Consider the following 23,838-nt stretch of genomic DNA (forward strand, 5'->3'; position numbering starts at 1 on the left):
AAAGAATAAACCAAAGGCCATTTACCTAAGTTGTGGTATGATGTCAAGAAGGGAAATATGGGGGTCCCTGGGTGACACAGCGGTTAAGCGTCTGCCTTCGGCTCAGGGTGTTTTGGGATCGAGCCCCACATCAGGCTCCTGCGCTATGAGCGTGCTTTCTCCTCTCCCACTCCCCCTGCTTGTGTTCCCTCTCTCCCTGGCTGTCTTTATCTCTGTCAAATAAATAAATAAAATCTTTTAAAAAAAGGGAAATATGAAGATGTTATGAAAATTATTTGTAATTTCCCATCTCAGAAGTAAAGTCTACAATTCTCATTATTCTTGGACATTTTCAAATGTATCCAAATTTGTGGTGAACAAAAGAAAGCAAATATGAAACTTATGAGTTGCAATATTTAGAAATGGTGGTTGGATTTGACTGTGAGGCACACAGCCTTCTAACAGGCTATACATGCTGTGGGGTCACACTTTGGTCAGCCACCACAGATTCAAAAGTCATACACTTTATTAGCATTAACAAGGGGTGAAAAATGGTGTGAAATGGCTGATCAGTAATAATTGTTCTGTGAATATGAATTTTAGTTTGGATAAAAGACACGATATGATTTACTGCAACTTTAGATGTCTCGTTTCTATTATGCTGTCTTGCAAAATTTTCAAAAAGGAAAGGCTGTTGTCCAATTTCAGGTGGTCTGGGGCCCGTTTCAGTTTGTCTAACAATGCTTGAAAATACATATTTGCAATCATGGAGAAAAACAGTTGGGGAGAAATGACTGGGTCCAGAGAGTGAGCTTTGAGAGAACACTTCCCAAAACACTTCCGCTACTTTGAAAAAATTGAAATATAAGAATAGGTGTATTCCTTTTTACATCAGTGGGGTCTGTGACTAATTCCATAGAGATAGATATTGGCCATTTAATATTGGGTTAAAAGAGATCAGGAGGAATCCCCATTTTTCATTCTTTTTTTTTAAGATGATTTATTTGTATATTTTAGAGAGAGAGAGACAGCATGAGTTGGAGGAGCAGAGGGAGAGGGAGAATCTCAAGCAGATTCCATGTTGAATGCAGAGCCCAATGCGGGGCTCCCTTAGGAACCCCCATTTTTCTTAAAGAGGGTTAGCAGACATGGCTTAAGACAGGGCTTCTCAACCTTGGCTCTGTTGACATTTGGGGCAAGGGAACTCTTGTGGGAGCTGCAGGGAGCCTGGTAGCATGTGGAGCAGCATCCCTGGCCTCTACCCACCAAATGCCAGTAGCACCCGCCCCACAGTTGGGAACCTTCAATGTACCCAGACATTGCCGAGTGTTCCCTGGGGGCCAAAGCACTCCCTGCTTGGAGACCACTGGAAGCCAATAGAATGTGTCCAGAGAACTGGGAAGATACACCCTCGGGGTATAATATTCTGTTATGTACCCCTTAATGGAGTAAAAATAATCTCAGACTGAAGAGACATTGACGGAATGTGAATACAGGGAGAGCGAGAACGCCAATGGAAGCCTCATCACCGTGTAAATGCCTGGAGAACAGGAGTCAAGGCGAGTAGAGAGGAGCCCTACATTAATTTATTTTCATTCATTAAAATGATTGATAATCATTCATTCCATTCATGGGTTTCTCACATTCTCCAGAGGGTGGCTGAGGAGAGAGCAAGATGGAGAGTTTAGATGAGGTTGATTAAACCGTTACTGAGCCACTACCACCCATGCCTGGCAACATGTACGTAATTTTGTCCCACATTGACTCTGGGTTTGAGAATCCCTGGCACAGATGTGAGTCTCAGTACTCAGTCTGAAGAAGTGGATTATTTCAGGATGTTCATAAATCAAAGTGCAGTATAGCCTGAGGGAGCCTGAACAGCACTGGCCGATAGGATTCCATGATGTAAACGATCTCTGTCTGCCCTGTCCAATATGGTAGCACCAGCTCGGAGTGGCTCTTGAGCCCTTGAAATGTGGCCACCTTTCTTGTGTCACATGTGGAAATGTGAACATTTGGGGGATAGTGAATTAAAAATACATTGTTTAGTGTGCCTGGGTGGCTCAGTTGGTTAAAATGCCATCTCTTGATCTCAGCTCAGGTCTTGATGGTTGTGTGTTCAATCTCTGCCTTGGGCTCCACACTGGGCAGGACCCTCCTTAAAAAACAAAACCAAACCCAAAACATCATTTACATTTACTTCACCATTTTCATTTCTCTTGTTTCCAGTGTGCTTATTAGAAAACATGAAACCATGTCTGTGTCTTGCATTAGGTTTTTATCAGAGAGCCCTGATCTAGAAGGTGGAGAATTCTGCCCTGTCAGGACACCTTGAACTCAACCCTGCTCTGGGTTAGTGTCTGGGCCAGGCAGGACCTGCAAGCAGAGCTGCGGATCCGCCTAAGTTCAGATCCTTCTCCCATCTCAGCTCAAAGCCCAGTGAGGATTCTAGACTTGGTTTCCAATCGGCATTTCAGATCTCTCTTGGTTTGGACCATGTGCCCTTGATTTTGTGTGTTCATTCGTTAGCACTAGAAAGGACATTTACTTAGGACCCATTAGGTATTTCCACTTTAAGGATGAAAGGATTTCAGGAAACAATAGCATTTAAATCACAGATGATCCTGCCATTCAACTGTCCAGGTGATCTCCCTCTGGGAAGCCACCATGAAGTAGTTTGAAGAGGCAAGCCAATGTCCTGTCTGCCTAGCCTTTCTGGAGAAGTGCTTTGTGGAAAATTAATTAATTAATTCCTGGCACAGGACTCCTAAAATCCTTGCAGTTTCCTGAGGGATAGGAGAGACTTTTGTTAGTCATAAAATCTCCAACAGACCTCTCCAGAGTTTAGGCTAAATAGCTGACATAGGGTGGGGCCCAGAAATGGCATCACAGTGGGACTGGTCACCAGAAGGACCAAACTGGGAGTCAAGGATTGGAAATTTCAGCCCCAGCCACTGGCCATCTGTGAGGGGAGGGGGCTGAAGATTGGGTTATAAAAAGTCTTGAACAAGACGTTGGTGAACACATTAATATTCTGGAAAAGTGACTTTCCCCCAGAGAAGGCGTGGAAGCTCTCCGCCACTCCCCACCCCCTTTAGGCCTTCCTTGCTCCACGCATCTCTTCCATTGGGCATTTCCTGAGTTGTATTCTTTATAATAAACTGGTCGATGTAAGTAAAGTGCTTTCCTGACTTCTGAGTTGATCTTTTTTTCCCCTTCATTCATATAACTTTTATTACAGTGTATTTATAATTGTTTTTTCCTTTTTTAAAATTTAAATTCAATTAGACAGCATATAGTACATTGTTAGTTTCAGATCTAGTGTTCAATAATATATCATTTGCGTATACCCCCAGTGCTCATCGCATCACGCGCCCCCCTTAATGCCCATCACCCAATACCTCATCCCCCCCCACCTCACCTCCAGCAACCCTCAGTTTGTTTCATATACTTAAATGTCTCTCATGGTTTTTCTCCCTCTCCGATGACCTCCAGTTCAGTTTTCCCTCCATTCCCCTATGATCCTCTGCACTGTTTCTTAGAGTCTACCTATGAGTGAAACCATATACTTGTCTTTCTCTGACTGCTGTGTTTCACTCAGTATAATACACTCCAGTTCTGTCCAGGTCGATGTAAGTGGTAAGAATTCATCCTTTCGAATGGCTGAGTCATATTCCTTTTTATACATGGAGCCCATCTTCTTTATCCATCCACTTGTGGATGTAAGTCATTCTAGTGAAATTATCAAACCTAAGGAGGGGGTCTGAGGGAGTACCTGACCTTGTGGTTGGGCAGAAGTGTGGGTAGCTTGAACACCCCATTTGTGACTGGCCTCTGCAGTGGGGACAGACTTGTGGGACTGAGCCCTGAAATCTGTGGAGTATGAATTGAATTGTTGGAGAACGTGGCGAGTTGGTTGTGGTTGGTGTCAGGAAATAGAGCACACAGGTGTACTCGAAACGTGAACACATCTCCTCCCTCCACTGCACCAATTGACTGCATAAAGCCCCCCCATGGGGGTCCTCTGTGCTCTGTGGTCTCTTGGAAGAATGGAGTCAGGTTCGACTGGCAGTAGGGGAAGTTGGTTTCCAAGATCAAAGATGTGGAGCCTAGCTGAGAGCTATTCCCTAGGTGAAGCCGTGGATGCCGAAATGACCCCACTGCCCCCTTCCTCACTAACGACTCAGAGATTGTGATATCACAGTTGGTTCCCCACGAAAGGTGGGAATTATCTGACTTTGGGCATTTTATGGGCCTGTGCCCCTCAGTCCCAAGTGCAGAGTAGAGTGACCTGGTAGGTCTCTGATAAAGACTGACGGTTGAGTCCTGCTTTGGACACAAGTGAGCCACCCGACAGAGTCCATTATCAGGACAGCTCGGTTTCTTGTGAGACATCTATTCTTTGGAGGAGCGATCGCCTCATACACTCTTCCTTTCCCGTTGCTTCCCCACCTCCTTTGGGCTCTTGACTGGTGCCCTTGTGGAAGGTCTCCCTGCCATGCCAAACCTCAGGTGGAATCTATTTCCTATGGAAAGCACCTGCCTCGACTCTTGATTTCCCTCACAAGACATGTAGCACAGTCTCGTCCTTTTTCCTGGCTTTGTGGGGGAAAAATGATACTACTAATGTGTGTCTTAACCTTTTGATATGGAAAAGGATGTGGCTACCCCAGAGTCCAAAAAAAAAAAAAGCAAAGGCTTCAAAAATCATACTGCCCCCTATGTCTGGTCTTGCTTATTTCCCTCCTTACAACATTTTTACTGATTCACTGCTTAATGATTGTGAGACAAGGTCTCTCTTATAGGCATCATTAATTGAGTCCTGAGTTCGATGTTCAGGACAGATTTCTGTGGGAAGGTTTATTGACTGTGGAAAGAGCAGAGAGAAGCCACTGAAATGCAAAAGGAATATGTGGGCCTCTTCTATGTCCAGGCTCTGCATTCTGACCAGTGGCTGAATTTGTTTTTTCTCTCCAATGGGTATGACCTCAGATGTAGATACACCCAATGACAACCTCATGATTTCTGCTACCCTGAGGAGTATCCAAAGTGGGCATTTGGTTCAGATAGAATCCAAAAGAGGTGCTGAGAGGTTCAGCTACACAACTGGCATCATGGACTCCCCTTGGTTGCCCTCTGGCCACCCTACTGGGAAGTAGATCTGGGGAACATGCAAAGAATAGATGTGGGCGTTTGCAAAGAATCTGTTCACTAACTCAGGAAGTTCCAACTGCCTGCAAAACTTGGATTCTGGATTGTGGATTTGAGAAATAGAAAGCCCTCGTTTATTTATTGGCACTGGGCCTAGGGCTGCTCTTTTCATGGACCCCAAGTTCTACCTAGTGGGGATCATCCTGGGTGTGGATATGTGAAACCTTTCATTTTCTAATGTCAGCATTGTGTCCTGGATGAATTCCTAACCTTGTGACCAGGTTTACCAAAATAGTACTTTACCAAAGTAAAGGGGTTGTTTTATGCCATTATTTTCTGGGGCTTGATCTCACGAATCTGAGATCATGACCTGAGCCAAAATTCAGAGTCCAAGGATTCACCAGGTTCCCCGACTACATACAGTTTTTTTTGTTGTTTGTTTGTTTGTTTGTTTGTTTAGCATGTATTGTAGTTCCTTGGTTAAGTCCATGGCACTTGGCTTTGTTCTAAAAGGTTTCCTTCTTTATGTATATTTGGAACTGGTTCCTTCCGTTTCCATTGCTACTTTTCATGAACAGATCAAAATCCTGTGTCTATTGAGTGCCCATCCATGAGCCAGAACACACACTGAACCCTGCATTTTGGGGAGTAGTTAAAGTACTTCATTTAGAAAAGTACTAGTTGTATGTATTGCCCTCAACCCGTTCACTATTACAGAAATGCAGGGGTGAAAATACAGTGATATTTCCCCCCTCATTATTCAGGAAAGAGTCTGCTTTACATACACATACTGACCAAGAAATTCACAAAGGTTGAGAGGTAACTAAGTACGTCCTCTCAGCTATACACAGAGAAAAAGCAGGTAGTATGCATAGACGGTGAGAGAATGACATAATTTCATTAGTATATGCTTAGAGAAATATGATTTGAAGAATGGAATTTCTGTGAACACTGCTCTTCATTTCACCTGGGACCCATTTTAAACTATATTCTAGACATGTCTGGTGACTGGAGGATAGAATGGGTGGGGATGGTGTTTTAAATCAAGAGTGGGACCTCTATTTATTCTCAATCTGTTTTTCTTTAACCTCTTCACCCTGAAGTTTGGCTAGTGACTCTTTTGGGGGGGTGGCAGGTCATCCCCCCTCATGTCTTTTATTTTAAAAAAAAAAAAAGAGTGAGAAAGTGTGAGACTGGGGTTCAACTTTCGAAACAAAGCGTTTACTCTCCCATGCCCCCCTTGTCTGTGAAGGCAGGCCCCTGTTGACACCAGAAGTTGGCCGCTGTGCAGCTGCATTGACTCTGAAAGGTCTATGATGACACTGTCGCCATGGTGACTTGAGCCACACCTCTGCTGTCCTTTCCAGCTGGGACTCTTTGAGCTGACCCATTCCTAGGGATTGGTGTTTGCTCTGCTGCTCCAACTCAGAATGGGAAATTGCTGTGGTTCCTGCTGTGGTTCCTGCTGTGGTTCCTGCTGTGATGGTATGTTCCTAATGATCTTCTGAATGCTGTTTGCTAGGACTCAGTTCACTCTTTCTCAAACTATTTTTCTCATGGTTGAAAATTTCCTCTCTCCCAATTTCATCTACACATGTTTTATAGTTTTGTTTTATCCCTTGATTTCTACTGTTGGTGGTTCTACTGAGCTAGCAGCCTTGGTTTTTGTCCTCCATGGAGAACAATGGACTACTTCCATGATATCCTGCACCCCTCACTTGTCACCCCTAGGTTCTCAAGGGGGGGGAAATACGGCAGTGTCTATGTTCATTTAAGTTTTTTTAAGCATCCTAAATTCTATATTCACATTATGCATTTCTGAAATTTAGAGTGAACCCAGAAAGGTTGATATGGAGGACATTTATCATTGTTTTATCAGTGTCTTACAATGTCTGTTCTGTACCGTTCATCCCCAAAGGGATATGGATTTCAGGATTTTGGGGACATGTGGGTTCGTTCCTATCAATAGTTGCCCCAAAGAGATCCTCAGAATATGAGAGTCTATGTTTCAATTTATGACCCCCAAACACACCTTTCCATTTCTAAGAACTTTGGGTGTTATCAAAAATGACATTTTCTAGAGATTTCAATGGTATGCTACCACCCGTCCCATTCAGCGCCCCAGACGTAAGTATGGTGACAATAGCATGACCTTTTTTTCTCGGTGCTGCAATGAATAGCCGGCCTTTAATGTATGGTGAAAGATGGGTAACTGGTTAATGGATCGAGTTAATGAGTGATCGATAAGCAAGTACACAGATTATTAGTGATGCACAAAGAAAAATAGGTGATGTAGACACAAGAGCAGAGACACACGCATTATATATATAAGTATATATGTATATATAGATGATTGCATACGTTTGCACATAGGATTGTAGCTTGAAAACAGAACGTGTCTACATTAAAGTGGTTTTGATGTAATGTGTTTCTTAGTTCTCCTGAACTTTCATCCAGATCTCTTCCCAAAAGCTAAGCTATGTTTTTTTTTTTCTTCTATGAGTTGACAAGGGTCTCAGGAACTCCTAGTTTGTTTGGAGGCACTTGTATTTGTGTGAGGAATAAATAATGCAAGATGACATTGTTTCACATGTTTGAAAGCACAAGACTTTGTAACAGTGACCCTCCCTTTCTTTACACTGGGATTCATCTCATTTGATCTGCTGACCTTAAGACAGGCAACTGGAACATTCTAGAGAACAGTCATGGATATTTGTGGACAAGGGCCCCAGAGAGTGGATTCAGGGAGACAGCAATAGATTTGCTCGTTTGCTTTTTGTTGTTGTTGTTGTTTGCCTCTGATTCTGTCCAGAGGAAATCATGTTGGGGTAAAATGCTTGTATTTAGGCAAAGCAGCTATGTGTCACAGAGCAATGGTCTGGGAACTCAGACTCCCAGATTTGAATCCAGCTCTGGAACTTGTGAAATTGTGAGATCTCAGACAAGATCTAGACCCTCTAATTCACCTTTCTGACCACGTGACAGGTGTTCATTCATTCAATGCTCATCACACACTTATGCGATGATTTGTTTCCTCTCCCTGTTCCTCAGGTGGAGGAACGGAGGCACAGAGATGAATGTGACCAGGTTCGTGAACTCCTCTAAGTAAAGGAGCCAGGAGGTGAACCCAGGCCTGCAGTCCAGTGCTCGTGCTCTAACTACTGAACCGAACTGCACTTATGACTCAGTCATGGGATCAGTAGTTACTGTGCAAAGAAGCTTTAGCATCTGCATGGATGTCAGGAATTCCCTGAGCCAAGGGGAATCCCAAACACTGTTTGTCATTATGAGGTCACCTCGGTGGTCACATAGCCCAGGGAAGCTCTTGAGCCATAGATGTCCAGATCTTGCCATAGTCATTCATCTGAAAAGGACGTAGAAAGCCTGGTCCGTTTGAAGCCATGATTGTGTTCAATTCAAAGATTCTGAGGGTTTGGAGGCACCATTTAGGACAAGCCAGTCAAACTCTGTTTGAACACTGGGCTACTCCTCAGCACCTGACCTCAATCTGGTCAGAATGGAGGAGACCCTTTCATGGTGTTTGATGGCATTGTCAGTATGAGTAAGCCCTAGTCATGCCGACATCCTGTGACCTTAGGGACACTGCTGGGACAAGGAAAAATAAGACTCAAAGAACCAGTTCATGATTAACCTTCTGTCCAGAGCTGGTCAGTGCCTGGCCAATCAGTGTCATGGCATGGTCACTCTTCAGGGCATGGCACAAATAGAATAAGAATAGGGAGCATGCTGAGCGGTGCCTGGCTGGCTCCGCCAGTGGAGCATTTGACTCTTGATCTCAGGGTCGTGAGTTCAGTCCCCATGTTGGGCATGGAGCCTATTTTAAAAACAGAGAGAAAGGAATCAGGGACATAGTGTTGTAGATTTGATAACATTCTCCCCATGAGCCCTAAAAAAATGCTTGAATGCCATGAACTACACACTTTAGGGACAGTGACCAACAAGAACTCAAACACTCGTAACAGCCTGCTGTCCATCATCCTTGTTTGGACGCGCTTGTCCAGCTAGGCCAGGGAGTGTCCATGCTCCAGTGGGGGCCTTTGCTCCTTCCGGAGCTCGCCCATTGTTGGCTAGTAAGTGCAAGCATGGAGAGAGGCCATGCTTCATGACTATATACACATAGCCTTGCAAAGCAAGACTAGAAGTCAAACAGCATCAAATGAATAATGGTGCTTGGTTTTCAATGATAGAACTTCATTATTGACAAATCGTCAACAATTGATGAGCTTCCTCACAAAGGATGTGAGATGAAATGCAACAGAAAGTCGTGCTTAGATCTGAATCTAAGTCTCTCAATAAAAGGTTGCTTATTATCACGTGCAAAATAGTATACAGCAGATGATAGATTCAAATGCAAAAGCAGGTCTGGGTGATCCTTACGGAGAGTCGTGATGGGGGAGCTTCTCCAGGGTGTGGGTATGGAAGGGTCCCTCTCTATGTGTCCTTTGCATATTCCCTGATTTTTTAAAAAAAGATTTTATTTGAGAGAGAATGAGAGAGCAGAAGCGGTGAGTAAGGGGGATGTGGGGTGGGGGAGGAGAAGAGGGACAAGCAGGCACCAAGCTGAGTGCAGAAACAGAGGCCCGGCTCGATCCCAGGACCCTGAGATCATGACCTGAGCCAGGACAGACGCGTGACCCACTGAGCCACACAGGCGCCCCTGAGGGGTCCCTCTCAAAGGAGGTGGGGCTTGGTCCCCTGCCACTGCAGGGTTTAGAGAAGGATGAGGAGTCTATAAAGACTGGATCTGGGGGAGGAAGGAAGGAACAGGGAAGGTGCCCATTCAGAGCCAGTGCAGTCCCGGTTCACTCTTAGCCAGGCCTTAGCCCAGGCAGTTTGGAGACTTACTTAGATCAATACCAGTGAGATACTAGAGGTCATAGGCTTAATTTATTAAACCAGCAAAGCACTAGCCCAGGTGGCCATTTTTCCAGTTAATTCACAGGAACTGCTCAGCCAGGGTTGGTCAGTTGAAGGGAAGCTAATTCTTGGTAGAGCTGTCATGTGACAATTAGTTTGGAAAGTCCTGGGTTCTGAATCAGCTTGGGAGCCCCGCAGCCCACTGGTCCCTGAGGGTGCTCAACTGGTCCCGGGGAAGGCTCCACGTCAGACAGCTAGTAGGGTGAATGCTGTGGGAGGATGGCCACAGTTGGGCTTCCCCTGGCCCTTCAGAGGGGCTTGTCAAGGGGCATCTGCACTGTGTTCTGGGTCAGGGGTTGAAACCTAGATGTGCGAAGGTGAGCTAGGATTTGGACTTTGCTGTTGGCTCAGGCACCTCCCCCAGGGCATCCACTGTCTCCCACAGACAACTCGGGGCTGGAGGATATGAGAAAGAGATGAGGGAGCCCTGGTTCAGGGCTGCAGGGCTTGATCTCAGGTGTCTGGGCAGGTGTCAGGTGTTCTGGGACCTCTCTCCCCAAGGAACCAACTCCATTCCTGTCCCGGCTCCCCCACTCAACATTAAGTTGTCTCTATAGCTTGGCTTTGGTAAATAGTGCTGCCGAACATGGGCAGATATTTCTCTGAAATCTAGACTTGAATTCAAATGGATTTCTTATCCAAGAGTGGGATTGCTGGGTGTAATGGTAGTTCTTTTGTGAATTTTTTTGATGAAGTCCCATATTGTGTTTTCATAGTGACTGCATCAGTTTACATTCTCTGTGGGGTATTTGAAGGCTATATGAACCCTAAGACCTTCCTAAAGCCCTCTCTGACTCAGGTGGCTTTGCTAGGCAAATGATGAACCATGGGATCAAAAGTTTGTACTCTGATGAACTTATCACTCCTTTTCCTATGGTCTTCTGATAGCAAGATGTCAACAGCTCTTTCTGTTGTCATGCATTTCCCATGGTCTCTGAGAAAACAAAAAACAAAAGTGAAGAAAACATCCATATTTTCTCTAGGTCTCCGGAAGCTGGCCAGGAGAATAAAGCCGAAGGTTCACCCCACTTCTGACTCTGTCGAAGGTACCGTGGAAATTCATTCATTAAGTTGATTCAAGAATAATTATTCTAGGGGCACCTGGGTGGTGTCCAACTCTTGATTTTGGCCCAGGTCATGATGTCAGGGTCATGAGATTGAGCCCCGTGTTGGGCTCCATGCTGGGTATGGAGCCTGCTTCAGATTCTCTCTCCCTTTCCCTATGCCCCTCCTCTGCTCACACTCTCTCTTTGTCTCTAAAAGAAAAAAGAAGAAGAAGAATCATTACACTAGTTTTCAGTGTCCCATACTTAAGACAAAAATGCCAAGCCATATTATTTTTGTTTCACGTGTGACAATTTTAATTTAGCTGGTCACTCATCGGTTTATAACCACAGTACTCAAATGGCATTTGCAACTCAAGTCTGTTCACATTTCATGGTAGGTATAGTGAAGCTAAGGAATGGACATTAGTCTGTTATTAAATATTACGAAAAATAGATCTTTTATTATTTTTAATGAACAGACATTATTACTTCAAATAGGTTTAGATTAAGATAATAATTGAGCAGATAATATAAAAAGTTTCCCTATCATCCTTATCCCTTGGCGCACAATTTCCACAATCCTTAAAAGCTTCATCAATGTGGAACACATGTCATGAATCACAAACCAGCGTAGCGATATTAATACTCATTGAAGGCCAGCATCGCTAGGAAGGTCTGCTCTGTGTTGTGCAGGAGTATGGGTTTTGACAAATGTGTAAAGTCGTGTATCCACCATGTACAGAGTAACTTCACTGCCTTGAAAATCCTGTGTTTAACCTATTCATGCCTTTGCCCTTTCTCTAGAAATCTTAACAACCGTTGACCTTTTGTCATCTCTATAGCTTTCCTTTCTCCAGAATGTCATCTAGTTGGAACCGTAAAGCATGTTGCTTTTCCAGACTGACTTCTTTCACTTTTATCTATACAGTTCACATTTGTCGATGTCTTTTTGTGACTTGATTGCTCAATTATTTTTTTTAATCTTCTTTTTATTATTGTTTGAGAGAGAGAGTGAAAGTGTGTGGGGAGGGGCGGAGGAAGAGGGAGAGAGAATCTTCAGCAGCCTCCATGCTCAGCAGGGAACCCGTCTGACGTGGGGCTGGATATCATGTCCCTGAGATCATGACCTGAACCCAAATCAAGAGTTGGATGCTTAACTGAGTGAGCCAGCTATGTGCTCCAGTAGCTCAGCTCTGTTTATTACCAAATCGTATTGCATCGTAAGGGTGTATTGCTGGTTGTTTCTCCGTTCACCTAGTGTAGGACAGCTTAGTCGCCTCTAGATTTGGTGTTCATAAATCAAGCCGATAGAAGCACTTCTGGGCCGGTTTTCATGCGGACACATTTTTCAACTCAACCGGGTAAATACCTAGGAGTGAGATGGCTAGATGACACAGCAAGACTGTGTTTTGCTTTGTAAGATTTGATAGGATTCACCAGTCAAACCATCTGGGGCCGGCTCTTCCTTTCTGGGAAATGTATTAACTATCGGTTAAATGTTTTTGATACCTGCCTGTTCAGATCATCTATTTCCTTTCAGTGGGTTTTGGTAGTTTTGTGACTTTGAAGGAATTGGCCTCTTTCCTTTCAGGAATCCTAGAATTTTTCCATGTATTCCTTTAGAATCCTTTCAACGTGACATCTCCTCTTTCATCTGTTGTTAATATGTGTCTTCCCTCTTTCTTCATGGTTAGTCAGGCTAGAGCTTTATCCATTTTACTGATATTTACAAAGAACCAGCTTTTGTCTTGGTTTGGTTGATTTTGTCTGAGAGTTTTTTGTGTTCCATTTCATTGGTATCTGCAATTATATGATTTTTTTTCTCTTACTTGCTTTATATGACATGACTCTTTTTTGCCTTGTTTTCTAAGGAGGAAGCCTATTCACTTTGAATCTTTCTTACTTTCCAACACGATGACATTCAGTAGTATAAATTCTCCCAAGCACTGCCTTTGCATACATTTTTGTCAACGTATATTTTCATTTCGTTTAGTTCAAAATCTTTTCAAGCTTCTCTTGAAACTTCCTCTTTGACCATTTTTTAAAAATTTCCAGCTATTTGGGGATTTCCCAAGATTTCTTGCTGTGGTTGAGCTCTAGTTTAATTTCATAGAGGTCTGAGAGCAGCTGTTGTATTGCTTCTACTCTTTGAGATGCGTTGGGGTGTGTTTTATGGCCCAGCATGTGGTCTCTTGCTGAATGTTCCAGGTGAGCTGGAGAAACAGTATATTCTGCTAGAGAGTCTGTGCTCCAGGAAACCTGGATTCCCTGTGTTCCCTTTCCTGTCTCCTCAGGGCCATGGTTTGTCCTGTGTCCTCCCCTCTCCATGGATCCGAGAGTGGTTGATTTTTCAGTGTCTTCAGGCTTTTTCTTGTTCGTAGGGTGGACAGTGATTGCCATGATCCTTGCATGTGGAGCCCTCTACTTTTGTCTTCATGTGCCTTCAACTCCCTTCTCCTGAAATGTGTCTTGACTTCAAGATATTTGGGCACACGCTGCTTCCATTCATATAACCAGGTCTCCAAAAACAGCCGAGAAGCCTGTGTCTAGATGTCAGCTTACGTAGCAAAACACACGTTTTCTTTGACGTTCCACCTTTTACACTGGCTGTTATCCTAAGTTAGAGGTTTACAGAAATATCAGCCATATGCTTTCACTCAACGTGTTACCCTCCCAGAGGTATGGACTAGTGAAAATAGAGAATATATGTGTTTTTACATATATCCATTGAGTATCCAGCCTTTCACACACAATGACAGACCAAGAAACCCATTGACAGAGATGGATAGATACGCATGTACATAGGGAGTTAGTAACATAGAAAAAAGAAAAGGTAACGTTTTGAGATGAAGAGACATATGAATTTCTGTACGTAGACAATTGCATCCTTGTGCACATAGAGCTCCAGCTTTAGAAAAGCACGAGCCTCTATTCATGTGGTTGTGAGGTAATGCACAGGTCAGGTCCCCTGAGTCTGCATCCAGCGTGCTGTGCAAAGGCGAAGCTCTGGTCTCTCGCATGGCTGGGCAACAGGTCTTAGCTTGAGGTGCTCACATGTAGGAGGAGGAAATCTCACAAGATGATAGAGTTTCACACGTTGTAGAACACGAGTATGTTAGGTACATAAGCTCTCTCCCACCAGTCAACTGGTGTTCGTCGTGTTGGACCAGATAGCTGTCAGGTCAGGCAACTAATTCATTCTGGAAGCATCATGCACATTATTTTGGGAAATGGCCACTTAGTGTGTCCTCAGGCAGTCAGAAAAAGCATTTCCGAGACCTTTATGTGACTCCTTAAACACCGGGTCTGGCTTAACATAAAGGAGTCCTTTTTAGACAAAGCAGGTGTGCGTCATGGGGAAAGCACTGGCCTGGGAGCTTGGACAGCAGAGTTTGACTGCAGCTCTGAGTTCTGTGGAGTTATGGCATCTCAGATGAGACATTTCACCTCCAAGGAACCTTCCTGAGCATTTCCATGGCATGCTTTACTTACACTAACCATTCAACCCTCACCACCAATGCAGTACTTTGCTTGCTAAGGGCAGTCTTCAGATGGAGAAACTGAGGCACAGAGCTGAATGCGCCCAAGCACACAAGCTCTTAAGTGGAAATGCCAAAATGTGCACCCAGATGGCTGGGCCCATGCTGCTACTCTGAGATACTGAACTGCACTTCCCACACTGACAAGCATAGCTCTGAGCCATGGGTTCAACAGAAACCACGCAGGATCTTTCCAAGGCCTGTGTATATATCTGAGCTGCATGAGTCTACAGAGATCCCAAGTACTGTCTACCATTATGAGGTGGCCTCAGTGGTCACATGGAGGGCAGACTTGGGCATAGCCCTTAGTGTGAAAAGCACACAGAAGGTCCAAACTGTCTGTCCAGCTCACAGATTTTGAGACTGGGAGGCACAACATTGAAAAACGTGGTAAATCTCTCTCAGTGTTGGGTCACTTCTCAGCGGCTGGCCCCAAACGGGAATCAAGAGATAGTTTAGTGCTCTTTGATTGCATGATCCCCCTGAGCCCCAGAAAGCCTCCAGTGCTGGCAATGACACACCCAAGCAACAAGGACAAATAAGAACTCCAAGTAACATATGGTTACTAACCCAGGGTCCACTCTTTTTCCTGCACCTCTCTTACAGAGCTGAGGTAGAGGACGTCGGGAGGAACCCAGGCCTCCCACTGTAAAGGACCATCCCATTAGTGGATGACTACTGCTAGCACGGAGAGCCACCCGACTCAGTGAACACATACATGAGACACACACTGGATGGGGAAATACCATAAGATTAATGATGTTATTTTTATTTATTTCATATTTTTAAATTTTTGGACTATCTTCTGTCTTTAGGGTGTCTTTATTTTTCATCATTATTATTTTTTAATGGAAGTAGTTGAGCTGACACACCATATTCCGTTCGTTTCAGGTGTACCTTTGCCTTCAATGGCAAAGCCAGGACTCTGTTTCTCCCTTCTTTGCTGCTTCTCTTCTCTGCATCTCCTTCCATGAAGAAGGGGGCTCACCAATAGCCAACTGCAGGCTTTTCTTTTTTAATGTAAATTCAAATTAGGTAACATATACTGTATTAGTAGTTTCAGGGGTAGAACTTAGTGGTTCATCTGTTGCGGTAACAGCCAGTTGTCATTCCATCAAGTGCCCTCCTTAAGGCCCATCACCCAATTACCCCATCCCCCCACTTCAGCAGCCTCAGTGTGTTCTCTAGATACATGGGAATATTACTCAACTGTTGAAGGACTCAAATCTTGTCATTGGCAAGAGCATGCTGTTAAACCAACCACATCCCTCACCAACCCCCCCTTCAGCAGCCCTCAGTTTGTAATATAGATACACTGTAAATTACTCAACCACCAGAAGGAATCAAATCTTGCCATTGGCAACTGCATGCTGTTTAACCAACCACATCCATCTCCACTGTTCTGTCGTTCAAGTCAAGCAGAGCTCTCTGAGTCATTCATGAGATAGAGCACCGTGGCGGGAAGGTACTCTGTGTCCTGTAGTCTGTCTCCTGTTCAGATGGCCAGTTGGAGGAGCTTCGTCCTGGCAGAACAATTAGAGAGACTTTGCTACGGGCAGAGGGAGGGGTGGGGCTCCCTCACGACACCACAGTGTGCAACCAGGCGACCTCTTTGTAGACTAACTGACTCACATCGACCAGGTTGCCTTAAGCTAGAAAGTCAAAGGTCTGTTTCTCCTTCGTTTTCTCATCCTCTTGTTTGCTTTTCCTCACCCACCAAGGAGAATGGCCCAGCAGCAGCTCAGCCCATGCTTCTTAGCCAGTCACTCCCATACAGTCTTGTCCCGTGTCCATATCAACAGTGACCATAGAGTAATTCCCGAGTAGGACCAACAATGGACTGACACTTACTCTGTGTCCTTTCAGAGTCAACCAAGGAGGACCTTGGCAAGAAACCACCATGGCCCAACACATCGAGGGTAAGCTTGGCTGTCTTTGCCTGAGAAAGAAATGTTTCTTACTTGAGTTTCGTCTTTTTGAAGTGAGTTCAGCTATGACAACATGACAGTGTAGTTTTTAGACGTGAGGTACCATTTTCTTGGGGTGTTGGGAGGGGAGGTTGTAAACTGTGGTAGGGGACCTTTTACTCAGAAGCGGTTTTTCCTCCCTGAATTAAGAGTTTTGTAATTGTGCTTCAGGGAATTTGAAAGATCCATCCCCCAGGAAAAGCTCATGCCTTTTCCACGGGTGCACACTGTGCTTCCTTTCCGGGCCTTTGTCTTTCCTGCTGTTTCTCATTTGGTTTTCAATAGTCACCAAGAGAACCGTTGATGACACAGTATGCATATGACCTGACTCTCAGGGTGTGTTCTTTTCTGTAAATTCAGGTGGCCCCAGAACCATGTGGAGGTGGTACGTATTCTGGAATCAGTCCCTTGCTGAGGAAAAACTCTAGATGGTAAGGCAGGTTGGGGGGATGTCCTCACTATCCTCAGTCTGGAGAGCCATCTGATTCCAGGTTCCTGGTAGGACTGAGGCTTGGGAGTGTGGGGAAAAGCAGACTCCAGGTGAGAAACTATGTGCATGTGTCTCCAGTCCTAGGAAACCAAGGCATTCTCCCTGGGTGGTGTGGGTGTGTGTGCATGAGGCTTGGAGGTTAGGTGTCTTGTGTAGTGTGATTGTGAGTGTGTGTGTGTGAGAGAGAGCAAGAGAAAGAGAGACAAAGACAGAGACAGAGAGAAGACAGAAACAGAGAGAGAGAGAGAAAGGTGTTTCTCCAGGAGATATGTCAGACAGATACTGCATGATGTCACCCTTCTCCAAAGCCATGTCATCACACTGCGCACTTTAGAGCCTTACTGCAGTGGGTGGCCCAGCAGGGGCACTTCAGTCCATGCTTGGAAACTAGCTGGCTCCATACACCCCAGCCTCGTGTCCATATCAAGCAACATTCCATGAATATTCTTGGGCAACAAGAGGAATGTGCTGACGGGTACTCTGTGTCCTAGATGCCTTGGAGGAAGACATCGATCCCATCAAAGGAGACAGCGCCGGAGGCACACCTCTCGCCATGGTGAGCTAGAAGTTCTTTGTCCGAGGAACAGATGTTGCTTTCTTGGTTTCTTTCCAATCAAATTCAGATGAAAATCAGACAATGTATATTTGAGATTATACATATAGATCTCATACAATTTTCCTTTTTGGGAGAGCATTGAGTGGTTGTCTCTGCCAACCGTTAGCTGATTTGAGAGGACATTTACCTTTGGCGACACCAAACATGGTTCTAAACACTGTGGTAGGATCCTGTCCCTCAGTAACACTTTCTCCTGCTTGGATGAAGCATTTTGTACTCACCGTCCTGAATGGACTGGACAGACATGTCCCCCAGGAAAAACAACTTCCTAAGGCATCCCCAGTTCACTTACTTTGGGGTCGTTGGACTCAACCACTGTGTTCCATCTGGGTTCCTAAAGTCATTGAGGGAAATAAAGCTCATGCAGACAGACAGTGTGTAGCATGACCTGAGCCTCACGCTGTCCTCTTTTCTGTACCTGCAGGTGACACCTTCAACCATCACCAGCGAGAGCGGTACGTATTCTGGAATCAGCCTCTTCCTGAGATAAAACTCTAGATGTTAGTGCAGGTGGGGCATCTTTGCAATCCTCAGTCTGGCGAGCCGCCCTGATTGGGTTGTAGGGGTGTGGGGCACCAGAGATTTCCCAGGTGAAAAAATGTGTCCATGTGTCTACAGTCCTAGGAAGCCATTGTATTCCCTGTGTGTGGTGTGGGTGTGTGTTCATGAGGCTTGGGGTTGGGGTTTCTTTTGTGGCTCTATGTGGTGTGATTGTGAGTGTGTGATTTTGTGTGGGAGACAGGGAGAGACAGACACAGACAGAGAGATGCAGAGAGGGAGAGGGAGAGATGGAAAGAGGGAGAGAGAGATTGCATATGTCTCCAGGAGGTGTATCCCACTGCCACTGCACAATTCCCATTGTCCACATTCTCAAAAAAAAAAAAAAAAAAAAGAAAGAAAGAAAGGAAAGAAATAAAAGAAAAGAGAATAAAAGACAAGATGAGATAAAGAAATCTCATCACAGGGCACATATTTTATCCCTATTAGCACAGGAGGCCCAGTGGTGGGGTTCAGCCCATGCCTGGGAACCAAATGCCTCCATATGCTCTAACCCCATTCATAGTGAGCAATACTCTTCGAGGCATTCTTTTTTTTTTTTAAGATTTTATTTATTTGAGAGAGAGTGAGTGAGAGCACAAACAGGTGAGAGGGGCAGAGGGAGAGAGAAAAGCAGACCCTTGCTGAGCAGAAGCCCCATCCGGGACTCGATCCCAGGACCCTGCGGTCCTGACTTGAGCTGAAGGCAGATGGTTCACCGACTGAGCCACCCAGGCTCCCCTCCCCGCATCATTCTTGAGCAGCACCACCAATACGCTGACAGGTACTCTGTGTCCTTCTAGATGTGACTGATGATGGCGCTGTCTGGTCCTGGCTGTATCAGAGGATCCCAGAGGAGGAGGGCCTGCCTCCTGACAAGGTGAGCTCGCCTGTCTATTCCCGAGGAACAAATGTTGCTTTCTGGGTTTCTTTCCAATCAAATTCAGATGAAATTCAGACAGTATACTGTGTGTTGGCGAATTGAACATAATACTAAAACAAAAATCATTTTCCTAATGTCAACTGCTTGTATATGGAAATGAAATTATTTTTATATACAGATTTTATGTAAAAAGCTATATATACTTTTGAGATTCTACATATGGAACTTCCCTGGTGGGGAGAGCGTTGAGTGGTTGTCTCTGCCAACCGTTAGCTGATTCGAGAGGACATTTAGCATTGGCGACACCAAACGTGGTTCTAAACGCTGTGGTAGGATCCTGTCCCTCAGCAACACTTTCTCCTGCTTGGATGAAGCATTTTGTAGTCACCGTCCTGAATGGACTGGACAGACATGTCCCCCAGGAAAAACAACTTCCTAAGGCATCCCCAGTTCACTTACTTTGGGGTCGTTGGACTCAACCACTGTGTTCCATCTGGGTTCCTAAAGTCATTGAGGGAAATAAAGCTCATGCAGACAGACAGTGTGTAGCATGACCTGAGCCTCACGGTGTCCTCTTTTCTGTACCTGCAGGGGACAGGAGCATCTGGTGAATGCGGTACGTATTCTGGAATCAGCCTCTTCCTGAGACAAAACACTAGATGTTAATGCAGGTGGGGCATCCTTGCCATCCTCAGTCTGGCGAGCCGCCCTGATTGGGTTGTGGGGGTGTGGTGGACAGGAGATTTCCCAGGTGAAAAAGTGTGTCCATGTGTCTACAGTCCTAGGAAGCCATTGTATTCCCTGTGTGTGGTGTGGCTGTGTGTGCGTGAGGCTTGGGCTTGGGGTGTCTTTTGTGGCTCTATGTGGTGTGATTGTGAGTGTGTGTGTGTGTGTGTGTGAGAGAGAGGAACAAAGACAGAAAGACAGAGAGACATAGACAGACAAAGACAAAGAGAGCGATGACCGAGAAAGAGAGACAGAGAGGGGGAGAAAGAGAGAGAATGGTGTTTCTCCAGGAGATATGTCAGACAGATACTGCATGATGTCACCCTTCCCCAAAGCCATGTCATCACACTGCGCACTTTAGAGCCTTACTGCAGTGGGTGGCCCAGCAGGGGCACTTCAGTCCATGCTTGGAAACCAGCTGGCTCCATACACCCCAGCCTCGTGTCCATATCAAGCAACAGTCCATGAATATTCTTGGGCAACAAGAGGAATGTGCTGACGGGTACTCTGTGTCCTAGATGCCTTGGAGGATGCCCTGGATCCCATCAAAGGAGACAGCGCCGGAGGCACACCTCTCGCCTTGGTGAGCTAGAAGTTCTTTGTCCGAGGAACAGATGTTGCTTTCTTGGTTTCTTTCCAATCAAATTCAGATGAAATTCAGACAGTATATTCTGTGTTGGCGAATTGAACATAATACTAAAACAAAAATCATTTTCCTAATGTCAACTGCTTGTATATGGAAATGAAATTATTTTTATATACAGATTTTATGTAAAAAGCTATATGTACTTTTGAGATTCTACATATGGAACTTCCCTGGTGGGGAGAGCGTTGAGTGGTTGTCTATGCCAACCGTTAGCTGATTCGCGAGGACATTTAGCATTGGCGACACCAAACGTGGTTCTAAACGCTGTGGTAGGATCCTGTCCCTCAGTAACACTTTCTCCTGCTTGGATGAAGCATTTTGTAGTCACCGTCCTGAATGGACTGGACAGACATGTCCCCCAGGAAAAACAACTTCCTAAGGCATCCCCAGTTCAATTCTTTGGGGTCGTTGGACTCAACCACTGTGTTCTATCTGGGTTCCTAAAGTCATTGAGGGAAATAAAGCTCATGCAGACAGACAGTGTGTAGCATGACCTGAGCCTCACGGTGTCCTCTTTTCTGTACCTGCAGGGGACAGGAGCATCTGGTGAATGCGGTACGTATTCTGGAATCAGCCTCTTCCTGAGACAAAACACTAGATGTTAATGCAGGTGGGGCATCCTTGCAATCCTCAGTCTGGCGAGCCGCCCTGATTGGGTTGTGGGGGTGTGGTGGACAGGAGATTTCCCAGGTGAAAAAGTGTGTCCATGTGTCTACAGTCCTAGGAAGCCATTGTATTCCCTGTGTGTGGTGTGGCTGTGTGTGCGTGAGGCTTGGGCTTGGGGTGTCTTTTGTGGCTCTATGTGGTGTGATTGTGAGTGTGTGTTTGTGTGAGAGAGAGAGAGAGGAACAAAGACAGAAAGACAGAGAGACATAGACAGAGAGACAAAGACAAAGAGAGAGATGACCGAGAAAGAGAGACAGAGAGGGGGAGAAAGAGAGAGAATGGTGTTTCTCCAGGAGATATGTCAGACAGATACTGCATGATGTCACCCTTCCCCAAAGCCATGTCATCACACTGCACACTTTAGAGCCTTACTGCAGTGGGTGGCCCAGCAGGGGCACTTCAGTCCATGCTTGGAAACCAGCTGGCTCCATACACCCCAGCCTCGTGTCCGTATCAAGCAACAGTCCATGAATATTCTTGGGCAACAAGAGGAATGTGCTGACGGGTACTCTGTGTCCTAGATGCCTTGGAGGAAGCCCTGGATCCCATCAAAGGAGACAGCGCCGGAGGCACACCTCTCGCCTTGGTGAGCTAGAAGTTCTTTGTCCGAGGAACAGATGTTGCTTTCTTGGTTTCTTTCCAATCAAATTCAGATGAAATTCAGACAGTATATTCTGTGTTGGCGAATTGAACATAATACTAAAACAAAAATCATTTTCCTAATGTCAACTGCTTGTATATGGAAATGAAATTATTTTTATATACAGATTTTATGTAAAAAGCTATATGTACTTTTGAGATTCTACATATGGAACTTCCCTGGTGGGGAGAGCGTTGAGTGGTTGTCTCTGCCAACCGTTAGCTATTTCGCGAGGACATTTAGCATTGGCGACACCAAACGTGGTTCTAAACGCTGTGGTAGGATCCTGTCCCTCAGTAACACTTTCTCCTGCTTGGATGAAGCATTTTGTAGTCACCGTCTTGAATGGACTGGACAGACATGTCCCCCAGGAAAAACAACTTCCTAAGGCATCCCCAGTTCACTTACTTTGGGGTCGTTGGACTCAACCACTGTGTTCCATCTGGGTTCCTAAAGTCATTGAGGGAAATAAAGCTCATGCAGACAGACAGTGTGTAGCATGACCTGAGCCTCACGGTGTCCTCTTTTCTGTACCTGCAGGTGACACCTTCAACCATCACCAGCGAGAGCGGTACGTATTCTGGAATCAGCCTCTTCCTGAGATAAAACTCTAGATGTTAATGCAGGTGGGGCATCTTTGCAATCCTCAGTCTGGCGAGCCGCCCTGATTGGGTTGTGAGGGTGTGGGGCACCAGAGATTTCCCAGGTGAAAAAATGTGTCCATGTGTCTACAGTCCTAGGAAGCCATTGTATTCCCTGTGTGTGGTGTGGGTGTGTGTTCATGAGGCTTGGGGTTGGGGTTTCTTTTGTGGCTCTATGTGGTGTGATTGTGAGTGTGTGATTTTGTGTGGGAGACAGGGAGAGACAGACACAGACAGAGAGATGCAGAGAGGGAGAGGGAGAGATGGAAAGAGTGAGAGAGAGATTGCATATGTCTCCAGGAGGTGTATCCCACTGCCACTGCACAATTCCCATTGTCCACATTCTCAAAAAAAAAAAAGAAAGAAAAAGAAAGAAAGAAAGAAAGAAAGAAAGAAAAGAAAAGAGAATAAAAGACAAGATGAGATAAAGAAATCTCATCACAGGGCACATATTTTATCCCTATTAGCGCAGGAGGCCCAGTGGTGGGGTTCAGCCCATGCCTGGGAACCAAATGCCTCCATATGCTCTAACCCCATTCATAGTGAGCAATACTCTTCGAGGCATTCTTTTTTTTTTTTAAGATTTTATTTATTTGAGAGAGAGTGAGTGAGAGCACAAACAGGTGAGAGGGGCAGAGGGAGAGAGAAAAGCAGACCCTTGCTGAGCAGAAGCCCCATCTGGGACTCGATCCCAGGACCCTGCCGTCCTGACTTGAGCTGAAGGCAGATGGTTCACCGACTGAGCCACCCAGGCTCCCCTCCCCGCATCATTCTTGAGCAGCACCACCAATACGCTGACAGGTACTCTGTGTCCTTCTAGATGTGACTGATGATGGCGCTGTCTGGTCCTGGCTGTATCAGAGGATCCCAGAGGAGGAGGGCCTGCCTCCTGACAAGGTGAGCTCGCCTGTCTATCCCCGAGGAACAAATGTTGCTTTCTGGGTTTCTTTCCAATCAAATTCAGATGAAATTCAGACAGTATACACTGTGTTGGCGAATTGAACATAATACTAAAACAAAAATCATTTTCCTAATGTCAACTGCTTGTATATGGAAATGAAATTATTTTTATATACAGATTTTATGTAAAAAGCTATATATACTTTTGAGATTCTACATATGGAACTTCCCTGGTGGGGAGAGCGTTGAGTGGTTGTCTCTGCCAACCGTTAGCTGATTCGAGAGGACATTTAGCATTGGCGACACCAAACGTGGTTCTAAACGCTGTGGTAGGATCCTGTCCCTCAGCAACACTTTCTCCTGCTTGGATGAAGCATTTTGTAGTCACCGTCCTGAATGGACTGGACAGACATGTCCCCCAGGAAAAACAACTTCCTAAGGCATCCCCAGTTCACTTCTTTGGGGTCGTTGGA

General features: G+C 45.3%; 1 protein-coding gene across 1 annotated transcript in view; it reads left to right on the plus strand.

Moving 5' to 3' along the window:
* LOC125282187 (uncharacterized) overlaps window positions 1-23,838 on the plus strand; it is a 140,466-nt gene that overhangs the window by 96,752 nt on the left and 19,876 nt on the right. Inside the window, exons 4-14 of the mRNA XM_057306420.1 lie at window positions 16,520-16,572; window positions 16,981-17,005; window positions 17,602-17,666; window positions 18,151-18,181; window positions 19,067-19,143; window positions 19,738-19,762; window positions 20,391-20,455; window positions 21,049-21,073; window positions 21,706-21,770; window positions 22,365-22,395; window positions 23,286-23,362. Of these exons, the coding sequence (XP_057162403.1) occupies window positions 17,664-17,666; window positions 18,151-18,181; window positions 19,067-19,143; window positions 19,738-19,762; window positions 20,391-20,455; window positions 21,049-21,073; window positions 21,706-21,770; window positions 22,365-22,395; window positions 23,286-23,362 (399 nt within the window). The 5' untranslated portion in view covers window positions 16,520-16,572; window positions 16,981-17,005; window positions 17,602-17,663. The remainder of the gene's footprint in view (window positions 1-16,519; window positions 16,573-16,980; window positions 17,006-17,601; window positions 17,667-18,150; window positions 18,182-19,066; window positions 19,144-19,737; window positions 19,763-20,390; window positions 20,456-21,048; window positions 21,074-21,705; window positions 21,771-22,364; window positions 22,396-23,285; window positions 23,363-23,838) is intronic.

Source organism: Ursus arctos, unplaced genomic scaffold (genome assembly GCF_023065955.2).
Source record: "Ursus arctos isolate Adak ecotype North America unplaced genomic scaffold, UrsArc2.0 scaffold_37, whole genome shotgun sequence".
Taxonomy (NCBI): domain Eukaryota; kingdom Metazoa; phylum Chordata; class Mammalia; order Carnivora; family Ursidae; genus Ursus; species Ursus arctos.